We start from the raw sequence: 12863 nt of genomic DNA on the forward strand, positions 1-12863 counted from the left end.
AGGGGTAACTTCTTCTATGAGTGAGAGCATGGAACGAGCTGCCAGTGGAAGTGGCAGATGCTTGTTCAATTGCAACATTTAAGAGAAGTTTGAATAAGTACATGGATGGGAGGGGTATGGAGGAATATGGCCTGGATGCGGGTCAATTGGACTAAGCAAAAATATTATTTTAGCATGGAAGAGACATGCGAAAAGTCTTTTTCTGTGTTGTAGTGTTCTATGAGTAAGTTTGGGGTATATTCCCGCAGAAGCCTGCCAGGCACAAAAGTCAGTCTACCAAAATAAGTCTTACAACTAACAGATGCAGAAGCATATTCTTTAAAGACATCCAATGGGATTAATCCAAATAATGCCACAGCAATTTGCTTGCATAAAATATTTGTTTAAATCATAGGTTTCGATAAGAAATGAAGTATTGCCCTTGTTATTTTCAACAGAAGTTGATAAGTACTTGGAGAATAGACATGAAATCCTTCTCCATCTGTTCATCTTTGTTGTTCATTCACCACTCTTCTGTAATCCGATCTGTTTCTTTGCTATTAATACATTCTGTGCACTTTGAAGAGACCACAAGCCACACTGTGGCAGAGGGTCTCCATCACAAACTCTGCCAGAGAGTGAGTTCAGAACAGATCACCTGTGGGAATTGCTGTTGTCCAAGGTCCAGAACAGAGGTAAGGAGATTAGTGAATCCGTGGAACGCTCTGCCTCAGACTGAGGTGGAGGCCAAGTCTGTGGGTATATTTAAGGCAGAAGTTGATAGTTTCCTGATCAGTCGGAGCATAAAAGGATATGGCAAGAAGGCAGGTGTATGGGGGAGAGTGGGATCCGAGATCAACCATGATGGGATGGTGGAGCAGACGCGATGGGCTGAGTGGCCTAATTTTGTTCCTATGACTTACGGTCAAACATATCTGGTATAAACGTTCAAAATCTTGACAGTTATTTGTAGATACAAGACTCTGAAGATGCTGGAAGTCCAGAGCAAGACACACACACACACACACACAAAAACACTAGAGGATCTCAGCAGGTGAGACAGCATCTATGGGGATGAATAAGTAATTGACGTTTGGGGCTAAGACTCTTGCCTCTGGACTGGAAAGGAAGGGAGCAGAAGCCAGAATAAGTTAAGGGGAGGAGAAGGAGTACAAGCTGGAAGGTGACAGGTAAGACTAAGTGAGGGAAGGGTGATGAAATAACAAGTTGAGAGGTGACAGGTGGAAGAGGCAAAGGACTGAAGAAGAAGAAATCCAATAGGAGAGAAGAGTGGAAGATGGGAGATAGGAAAGGAGCAGGATAGCAGAGGGAAGTGATAGGCAGGTGAGGAGAATGGAAAAAGGATAAAGAAAGAAGGGGGAGTGGGTAAACAATACCAAAAGTTAGACTGTAGATTTTATTTCCCACTATTAAATGCCAGAATACAATGGAAAAGAAAAAGAAAGCCCAACCCATTACATCATGTGAAGAGAAATTGCTCATTTTATTATCAGAATTCGAGTATAGATCAGGACATTTTTGAAGTATTTTCTGAATGATCAGCAGTTCAGAAAAAAATGTACAGAAATCTGTTTGACAATTGACCAACATTTTTTTTTTTAAAAAGAGTGCAATCTCTTGTACATATTTATGTGGAAGAATGTGTACTGAGTAACTTTATGGAGACAGATGCAAATTCTATCAGCATTTCTCAGTGGATTCAGCCAGTGTGCAATCATTCTTCACATCCCCTACTTGTTCATCTACATGACATTATGAGCGTAATGAATCTCAAGCAGTTTATAAAACCTTGCATCTGGAGTCCCTGGAGTTTTTAAATTACAAATAATGACTATCTTAAAGCGTGCTGTGGAAGGGTGGTAGATTGGGACTGAGGGTTAGCCTCTTTCCAGGGAGCAAATACAGGCCCAAAGCTCAAACACAAAATCCTATACCCAAATCCTACCTTAATCTCAACTGAATAGAAAATGGTTCAGCAGAAAACTTTTCTTACTCTAGTGGGTAACAGAGGAAGTCGTATAAATAAAATAGCTTTAATTGTTTTAACAGTTTGTAAAATAAGATACTCCACGCACAAATACAAACTAGACCTGTCCAGCCAATCAATGACTGAAGGCTCGGATGACTTGGTATCTCGAAGCCTTGGACACACTCCATGTAGGCCTTTGGAGTTACGGTTCAATCGGTTTCATTGGCAAATGTGCCATCTGCCAACTGCTCTTAGTCCTTTTTCAAATGTTAATGAATACACTGATCTCTGTACTTTGTGAGTAATTCATGTCACATTCAAGATTAGCAAACCAAAACAATATCAAGGTAAGCTGTATTCCAGACCTGCGAGAAATAGCAACAAATGCGTGGAATTATGTAATGCTTTAGAAAGAATGCACTTAAACTAACATTGTGGGCAGCCATCCTTTGAGTCATGTCTACTGGATTTCCTCATTCAATAAAAAAGAGATTGGTGTTTAAGAAGCCAAATTAAAACAAAGGTAAACAACATGTTAATATTACTTAGCAACAAAACTGAACTTCACAACTGCCAACAGCTGTATAGAAACAGCAGGGAGTGGCAAGGCTAGGTAAAACATACGGAACCAGTCAACAGCACTACTGAGACCTATTGTTGGTAGAATTCGGGAAGAAGTTCTCCCTCTCCCACTATATATTTTTATGCTTTGCAAGGTAATAATCCCTATAATGGAACATAGAACAGTACAGCACAATAGAGGCCATTTGTCCCATGATACTGGGCGATCTCTATATATATATATGTATGAGATCAATCTAACCCTTCCCCACTATATAGCTCTCGATTTTTCTTTCATCATCAACCCATCAGAGTCCCCAATCTATCTGCCACTGCCACTCACTATTCTTGGTGTAAAGAAATTTACCTCTGACATCTCCCTATACTTCCCTCGAATCAACTTAAAATTCTATCCCCTTATATTAGCTATTTCTACCCTTTTAAAAAAAAATCCCTGACTGTCCACTCGATATAACCATATAACAATTACAACACAGAAATAGGCCATCTCGGCCCTTCTAGTCCGTGCCGAACACTTACTCTCACCTAGTCCCACCGACCTGCACTCAGCCCATAACCCTCCATTCCTTTCCTGTCCATATACCTATCCAATTTTTTTTGATCTATGCCTCTCATCATCTTTAGCACATCCACTGGGTTTTAAGTCTCCAAAAATGATAAAAGTTTTATCACAGCTTTCATTAACTTAAATTACTTTGCCCTCTCATTCTCTCCCTCTCACCATATCGCCATGAGCTACATTAATTCGATGCAAATAAAAACCACTGTAAGTTCTCAGTGGGTCAGGCAGCAACCATGGAGACAGAAACTGAATTGAATTGAATTGACTTGACTTGACTTTATTTCTTACATCCTTCTTATACATAAGGAGTAAAAATCTTTACGTTACGTCTCCATCTAAATGTGCAATGTAGAGTAATTTATAATAAATAGTATGTACAACAGGATAGTCAATATAACATAGAAATAAAACTGTATTGTACTTCTATGTTATATTGAAATCATATTTGATGTCAATAACTTTTCCAACGTATGTGGTGTCCAGGGACGGGTTGCACTTCTGATGAAGAGGCAAAGCAGTTTGTTGTGCCCGTTCTGGAGCAGCTCACACACCTTTCAGCATCTCCAGACCCTCAGTCCTCACCTGCGGCTTCTAGCAGCTGTTAGCTTGTGACAGCGGCCTCACCCTGGTACGTTGCTTTGACAGGAGGACTAATCCAGGTGAGGGTAGCCGGCAGATGTCAGACACCCGTGAGGTAGGGATGTCATCTCCAGTGGACTGGGCGGATGAGAGCTGTGGCCGGGGACGCAGTCCTGCAGCACTTCGTGCAGAGTGAAGGGTGTGAGAAGGCACAGTCACCCGCTGCAACCAGGGAAGACCCCAGTTGTGATGACTGCTTGTACCACTGGACCCCGACTTCCGCGATCTAGAGAGTGGAACTGCCTCTGCGCCATGCCGTTTCCACGTTTAAAAAAGTCTCCCACACAGATTTCAGATGTGTCATAATTGGATATGAAGGACTAACAATCAGAATGATCACCATCTTGAAACATCAACTCTCCATCTCTCCACGGACGCTGCCCAGCCCACTGAATAACTATAGTATTTTATGTTTAAATGCTGGAATTTCTGCAACTGCCCTTTACTGTTTTAGGATTACTTCAGTGCATTTTATTCCATTTGGGAACCACAGGCCTGTCTTCATGTTCCCCTCAAACTTTTCATTGGCACAAAATGATGATCAAAAACTTTTTTAAAAACTGAAGATGCCGGAAACAGGGTCTAAAATGTTGGAAATACTCAGCAACTCAGGGTGTATCCAAGAAAAGAAAACAGGATCCATGTTTTGGATCCAAATCTCCTCATCAGAACCAGTGACAGTGAGAAAACAAAGTTAGTTCTAAGTTGTAGAGAGGCTGGAGGAAGGATGGATGGGGCTGCACAATGGTGCAGCTGGTAAGAGTCTCAATCCTGACCATAAGATATAGGAACACAATTAGGCCATTCAGCCCAACACTTCTGTCCTGGTTCAATCATTCAATCATGGTTGTTTTTTGCCCCAACTCCATTCTCCTTCCATCTTCCACAACTCTTTACCCCTTTTACCAATCTAGAAACTGCCAACCTCTGCTTAAGCACATCCAATGACCTGGCCTCCACGGTTATCGGTGGCAATGAATTCCACTAGATTCACTAGCCTCTGGCTGAAGAAATTCCTCATCCTTCACCAGCTCATCATTGAACCGAAGTCTTTCCTTGTGCATTGCTCTACCAGCTGGTCTGCGCTCCAGAATAATGGTGGAAACCTCCCAGCTGCTCTTTTCCTCTTTGCAGGGTCACTTTAACATGTATTCTTTATCACACACTCACACACGCATGCACACACGCGTGCACACACACACACTTTTGTTTGACCATAGTGTGTGAATCACCATTGGTTGCATTTGCTCAGTTACAGGAGAGATTGAAAGCACAAGTTCTTGTTGTTCTCTGACACTGGGACTAAACCAGCTGGGGAACTGAATGCAGAGGTCAGGCTCAGAACTTCCCAACTTACTTGGAAACACAAAGCAGATGCTTCAACAGAGAAACACCCCACAGATGCTCAAGCATAGTTACTGGTTGGAATGTCAACTCTGAACTGCCAAGGTCTCTTGCTGAGAGACTGAATGTGGTTAATCATAATCCATTGCTTGCTCTCAGAGTTCATTATTGCCACAAATAGGGATCAGAAGTGGAGAGAGTGAGCAGTTTCAAGATCCTGGGTGTGAAGATCTCTGAGGATCTAATTTGGTCCCAACATATTGATGCAGTTATAAAGAAGGCAAGACAGCAGCTATACTTCATTAGGAGTTTGAAGAGATTTCGCATGTCAACAAATACACCCAAAAACTTCTATAGTTGTGCTGTAGGGAGCATTCTGACAGGCTGCATCACTGTCTGATATGGAGGGGCTACTGTACAGGACCGAAAGAAGCTGCAGAAGGTTGTAAATCTGGTCAGCTCCATCTTGGATACTAGCCAACAAAGTACCCAGGACATCTTCAGGGAGCGGTGTCTCAGAAAGGCAGAGTCCATTATTAAGGACCTCCAACACCCAGGGCATGCCCTTTTCTCACTGTTACCATCAGATAGGAGGTACAGAAGCCTGAGGCACACACTCAGTGATTCAGGAACAGCTTCTTCCCCTCTGCCATCCGATTCCTAAATGGACATTGAATCTTTGGACACTACCTCACTTTTTTTTTTAAAATATGCAGTACGTCTGTTTTTGCATGTTTTTAAAAAATCTATTCAATATATGTGTACTGTAATCTATTTACTTGTACATTTATTATTATTTTATAAACCTTATTATTATTATTTTTATTTATTTTTTCTTTGCTAGATTATATATTATATTTATAACATATATATTATATATTTTTGGTCTTGTTTTGTCTGGTGGATTTGGAGCTCCTTTCTGGGGAACGCGCTAGACGGTAGCGCGATATTAATATGCAGCAGCCTCTCCGGACTCTGGATTGGGGATTGCCAAACGTTACGTGGATTTTCTGGTGTAGTCTGTTTTGTCATATGCTTTTGTGATATCATTCTGGGGGATCGTTGTCTCAGTTTTTAACTGCATTGCATTTGTGGTTTCTAAATGACAATAAACTGAACCTGAATCTGAATCTTGCATTGAACTGCTGCTAAGTTAACAAACTTCACATCACATGCCAGTGATAAAAAACCTGATTCTGAATTCTGGAGGAGAATGGCCAGACTGGTTCAAGCTGACAGGAAGGTGACAGTAACTCAAATAACCACATGTTACAACAGTGGTGTGCAGAAGAGCATCTCTGAGCACACAACACGTCAAACCCCTGAAGTGGATGGGTTACAGCAGAAGACCACACACTGGCAGGAGATATAAGTGACCACTGAGTGGACAAGTCACACTATTTACAAGCACGCTGCTTACTTTCAAGTGATATTTTTCCTGACTAGACTAGCATTCGCTTTCAAACAAATCTGTTGGACACAGCTAACGGTGTAACAACGTTCCCTACAAATCTCAAACTGTTTCCTCTTTCCTGAACAAGACTGTTGAAGAAAAGTGAAGAGCTGAATATTTTCTTATACTATACATGCTGTGGTTGAATTTGAGATTATTAAAGTCACTTTGGCTATCCCATCGGTGCATTTTAATAACTAATGGTTTCATCACAGTCTGCTCCACCAGTTCCGACGCACAGAACCTGCAGAGAGCAATGGACTCAAGGTGTTTTTAGTGATGGTGGGCTTAGCCATGCTCTCTATAAGAGAAAATCCAAATCTGTTTATCACAGAGTCTTTGCTGTAAATAGCCATAAAACTAATTTATAGTAAATAATAAATGGCAGACTAGACCCCAGGCTCATTAAGGTTGTCATAGCTGAGGGTTTACTGGGGATGAGGTCCCACTACCTATTAAATGCTCCAATGGCGTCTCAAATAGTCTCTGACAACCAAGTCCAGCTCTTGACCTTCATATAAGCCCGGCGGAACCGTTTCTACTGACAGGAGAAAGGGCCTTAAAACCAGTCACTTTAGGCCGATGGGGTTCATCAGCCAAGGCCAGCAGTTCACCTAAGAGAAGGAGAACTCCGACCTGAAGCCTCTGCTGTCTTATAGCTAGACCCACTCATGGGGAAGGCTTCAGGAGTAAACCCCGAGAAAGACTCCGGAGATGGAACCCCTGCGCCGACCGGCCACTCCTGTGATGTCACTGGTGCCAAACTGTGTCGGCCTCTGCCATTCCTTTGGATTAATTGGCTGTGTGGAGAGGGGGAGCTTGCTACAGGGGCAGCAGCTTGCTCTCCATATCGTACTGCCCTGGCTTGCGTATCATGTAGACAGCTGGGACACAGCACCCATAGTTGACCCTGACCAACGTAAGGCCTCGAGAGACTAGACCCAACCTGACTTAGTTGGCAATTATGACAAACCTGAATTACGGCAACAATGGGAAACAAAACAATAACACTTTGCACATCAGGAAAGTGTCCCAGCTGGAGCTAAATAACAAAAAAAGAAGACATGTGACCTTCCAAGGGAGACAATGTTCACCTCTCCCAAAAGGGAATCCCATCCCTCCCCCTGCTGGCAAATCCCCACCATCAATGTCATGGGGATCACCAATGAGGAAACTCAACTGGACACGTTGCATCAATATAGAACAACGGCTTCCTCTCAGCATCTGACCCACCATCACGTTTCCACCATCTGTAAAGCACCTTACGAGTGACAAGTGACTTTCACGTCTGGATGGCTGCAACTCCAAAACACCCAAGAAACCACACACAAGATAAAGCTTGTTCAATCACCCCAAACCTGCGACCTTTACAACAGACCATAAGACATAGGAACAGAATTAAGACATTTTGTCCATTGAGTCTGCTCTGCCACTCCATCACAGATTATCCATCTCAATGCCATACTCCTACCTTCTCCCTGTAACCTTAGACACCCTTACTAATCAAGAACATATCAACTTCCACTTTCAATATACCCAATGACTTGGCATCCACAACCATCTGAAGCAATGAATTCCACAGATTCACCACCCTTTGGCTAAAGAAATTCCACACAATTTCTGTTCTAATGGGACATCCTTTTATTCTGAGGCTGTGCCCTCTGGACCTAGACTCCCCCATCATAGGAAACATCCTTTCCATGTCCACTCTATCCCAGCCTTTTAATCTTCAATAGATTTTACACACAAGGAAGGGGCACACAGGATCACCACCACCGACTTCTCCTAATATAGAAATAATATTCTCCTAATATTCCTGTTCGTTCAGCTTCAAAGTAAATTTATTTCCCAAGTACATATATGTCACTATATACAAGCCTGAGGCTCATTTTCTTGTGGGCATACTCAATAAATCCAGCAAACATAATAGAACCAATGGAAGACCACACCAACAGGGCGGACAACCAGTGTGCCAAAGACAACAAACTGCACAAATAGAAAAAAATAAATAAATAAATATGGGTACCATGAGATGAATAGTACTTGAAAGTGAGTCCATAGGTTGTGGGAACAGTTCAATGATGGGCGAGTGAAGTTATCCCCTCTGATGGTTGAGTGGTCTAAATCCTGGACTTGCTTTCCACCAGCAGCTGGTCAAGGAGGCTCATCATCACAACTTTCTCAAGGGCAATAACTACTCACCCACGGAGAGAGTAAAGAACCAGAATGTTGAGAAGATGGACTGCCTTGTAGAAGAACCAGAAAGACTTCTTGGGAATTGAATCAGAACAATGAACTGGAAAGCCAGTGTCAACTTTGGAAGTAGAAGCGATCACAGAGCCAAGTCTCCCTCCACCCAGTCTACCAAGGATTGACACCATCTAACCAAGTAGATGGACATGGAGTGCCAGTGTCCTTCCCTGAAGTCATGAACTCTTGGTCAAGTGGAATCAGGTGGAGAGCCACTAAGAAAGGAGACTTGTACTTGCCCATTTGCAGACACAGAGGAAGTCAAACAGCTAGCGGCTGACAACCTCTCCGAAACAAATATTTACTTTAATAAGCACAATGGGCCCAGCCAGACATGGAAGTGAACAGACACAAAAATCAGTTGGATCGCCGTCTGTGCCTGTGACTGCTCAAAACTACATCCACCCGCGTTGGTCAATGTACAACTCTGAAGCAATATCAACTAAATTTTCAGCCTAATTCCAAATAGTATGACTCACAGGATGGGCCGCTCACAACTTGGCATTAAGCTGCATGTTTCAAATAACAATAATAAAAACATTGAATTTAGCACATCATGAGGGTAATTGCAATAAAAGGAGGCTGACTCTCTCTCTCTCTCAAGGGGACTGGAGTTGACGCTGCTAATTTGGACTGTGTTAACAGAAGACTGAGTAGTTTTGGATGCTCGTTTTTAAGGAAGATATTAATTTCATCATCGTCACTGAGACCTGACATGGTTATTCTGTCCAAAACTCAAAGCAGGTCGTCATGGAAGAACTGACAGTGACTCGGGAAGAGGAGGCATTTGAATGTATGCAAGCCAAACACCAGGAGCTGGTGGACAGTGCCAGATACTGGGGTGGAGGGCACGATGTGAGCCTATAGATGTGGGGTGTAGAGGTCTTGCTGGCTGTTTATTCTGCAGAACCTACTCTCTCCTTGGCACCATCAGGACTGTCACAGAGGCTGCTGAGTGAGCCTCCAGATTGCGACCCTTGGACCAGTGCTGCTGCGACACAAGATGGGGCCCAATCAAGCTACTCGAGAGTGTCTGGTGTTGGAAGACCCGAAACACCCGGTGACCCCAGGTTACATCACTGGTGATGTGTCCTAGCGCATCCTACGATGCACAGGACCTCAGCATCGAGTTATCGAAGGCAGTTCAGTGGAAGGTGTCACAGTAGTGCAATGGTTACTGTAACACTTCACAACGCCAGTGACCAGGACTCAATTCCCACCACTGTCTGTACGGAGTTTGCACTTGTTCTCCCCGTAACCATATGTGCTCCAGTTTCCTACGTTCCAAACTCGTACAAGTCAGGGCTAGTAAAATGTGGGCATGCTATGTTGGTGATGGAAATGTGGTGGCGCCACAACGCATTTCATTGTATGTTTCAGGGTACCCGTGACAACTAAAGATAATAACAGAAGAAATTCTGGGTGTAGGGGGATTTCCATATAGTAAAAGATCAAACAGACTGGAGTTCAGAAGCATGAGAGACGAAACAAATTAAATGTAGGGAGGAAGTTCCTCTCCTAGGAGAGTCCAGAAGAAGAGGGCATAATCTCAGAACAATTCATTTAAAACTGAGTCGAGGAAGAATTTCCTCAGTTGGAGAGTCAGCCAAGTGAGTCTTTGCCACAAAGCGCTATGGGGAAGAGTCCTTGTGTATATTTCACCCTGGAACATCGGGATAGCAAAGGTGTGTACATCATATTGCTCTTTATCAACTACAGCACAGCATTCAATACTAACATCCCCTCAAAACTAATCAATAAGCTTCAAGACCCTGGCCTCAACACGTCCCTGTGCAATTGGATCCTCGATTTCCTCACTTGCAGACCCCAGTCTCCTTCACAATCTCCATCAGCACAAGTGCTCCACAAGCCTGTGTGTTTAGCCCCCTGCTCTACTCACTTTACACCTACGACTGTGGGGCTAAGCACAGCTCCAATGCCATTTTTAAGTTTGCTGACAACACCACTGTTGTTGGCTGAATCAGAGGGTGTTATCATTTCAGAGGACCTGTCCTATGTCTCTACTTCCTTAGGAGTTTGTAAAGATTGGGCATTACATCTAAAGCTTTACCAGCCTTGTATAGATGTGTGATGGAGAGTATATTGCATATCAGCCTGGTGAGGGAATCCCAATGCCCTAAAATGGAAAATCCTACAAAAAGCAGTGGATTCGGCCCAGCCCATCATGGGTAAAGCCCTCCCAACCACTGAGCACCTCTACATGAAATGCTGTCACATGATTGGCCGATTATATATTTGCATTAATAAGCAGGTGCACAGGTGTACCTAATAAAGTGGCCACTAGGAGTATATTATTGTGCCAAACATTGACTGAATGTACACTTGTAGTGCTGAGGCCGTTACTAGGATTGTACTTCCAAGTTATTTTGCTTTTACAGTATCAAACCAACCTTGGAAGTGTTCTGATGAAGGGTCTCAGCCTGAAATGTCTGATGATTTATTCACCTCCAGAGTTGCTGCCTGACTTGCAGATTCCTCTAGCATTTGTGTGTGTGTGTTGCTATGAAAGTTTACACTCTGTTTCTGATTCATACTCACAAGACAACTAAGCTGCTGCCCAAATTTATCATCAGAGTCCACACACGTCACTACATACAACCCTGAGATTCTTCTTCTGTGGGCACACTAAGCAAATCTGTAGTAAGTAACCGTAAATCGTAGACAAACTTTGCAAATGCATATATAAATAAATAGCAATAAATAACGTGCAAGAAATATCAATAGTACAGAGTCCTTAAATGGGTGTAGTTATCCCCCTTTGTTCCAGAGCCTTATGGTTAAGAGGTGGCAACTGTTCCTGAACCTGGTGGTGCGAGTCCAGAGGCTCCTGTAGCTGAAGCCTGGCAAAGAAATCGAGCACGTGCAGTGCAGATCAACAGTCATGTGTGTACACCATCAGATCGATTGCAAGAATATGCCAAGTGTGTACGCGGCTGAGCGCTCGCATGGTAAATTGAATGCATACAGGCTGCATTCTCCTTTGCAAGCGGTGTTCAAGTGAGTTTGTTTTCATCTCGGTGGGCCTGGTTTGTCGCGCCCCCACTGTAAGTAATCAGGTTTCTTTTCCTGTTATTATGATTGCACTGTATAACTGCCAAAGTCAACTAATTTCACGGCATCCGCTGGTGATATTAAACCTGATTGTAATGACTCAGTAAAAACTCAATCATACTACTCTGTTGTCATTCTTGCTCTGTGCATACGAAACAGAATCGAAGTCCAACAACACAGAAACAGCTACACACACACACACAAACAAACAACACTGGAAAATCCAGAGCCACACATGCAAAATGCTGGGGGAACCCAGCATGTCAGGAGGCATCAAATGAAGGAAAATAAAGAGAAGTTTTGTACCATTGTACATTTAATCATTCTCCTCCATTGTTTCGTATATGTGGCCATTGTTTCGTATATGTGGAGCAAGAACAACCATGTGTGTTTGGTTATTGTAAGGGTCTTGGGAAATCCTCTGCTATTTGTGTAATATGGTTAATGCATGACAGAAGTTGGAGAATCCCTGTTCCAAACCATTGACATCATGAACTCACTATTTCTTTTTGTTAAGTAAGTGAAATGTGAAAATCCTTGAGATCTCATGGGGATTTAATGCCATAAATCAAAGCAAATACAAACTTACTGCCCATGTTTTGGAAAGCCGGAAGATTGGCGCACTTTGCAGACCAGAGACCACAGCCATGAGAGAATGAAGATTGTTTAGCTCCAGTAATTTCTGAAAGGGAGAACAGAGTCAATTAAACAACATGTCGGAACATTATCACTTAGTAAATTAAATAGCTCAAATTGATTTTTATTTTACAAAACACAAAAGAAAATTACTCTACACAATATTTACTTTCTTTTTCAGGATGTGAGCATCGTTGGCAATGCTAGCATTGTTTGTCCGTCCCTGGTTACCATTGACAACGAGGTGACAAGCGGTCACTTTGAAAGTTATTGGGAGTTTGTGACTGAGGCAAACAAGGAACGGAGGTAAGACACTGGAGGAACTCAATAGGCCATGCAGCTTCTATGGAAGGAAA

General features: G+C 42.8%; 1 protein-coding gene across 4 annotated transcripts in view; it reads right to left on the reverse strand.

Moving 5' to 3' along the window:
• ralgps1 (Ral GEF with PH domain and SH3 binding motif 1) overlaps positions 1-12863 on the reverse strand; it is a 733240-nt gene that overhangs the window by 452452 nt on the left and 267925 nt on the right. For all 4 annotated transcript variants that reach the window (XM_059993861.1, XM_059993857.1, XM_059993858.1 and 1 more), the window contains one exon: positions 12461-12553. In XM_059993861.1, coding sequence (XP_059849844.1) covers positions 12461-12553 — 93 coding nt within the window. The remainder of the gene's footprint in view (positions 1-12460; positions 12554-12863) is intronic.

This window comes from Hypanus sabinus, chromosome 18 (genome assembly GCF_030144855.1).
Source record: "Hypanus sabinus isolate sHypSab1 chromosome 18, sHypSab1.hap1, whole genome shotgun sequence".
In the NCBI taxonomy this organism is placed as follows: Eukaryota; Metazoa; Chordata; class Chondrichthyes; order Myliobatiformes; family Dasyatidae; genus Hypanus; species Hypanus sabinus.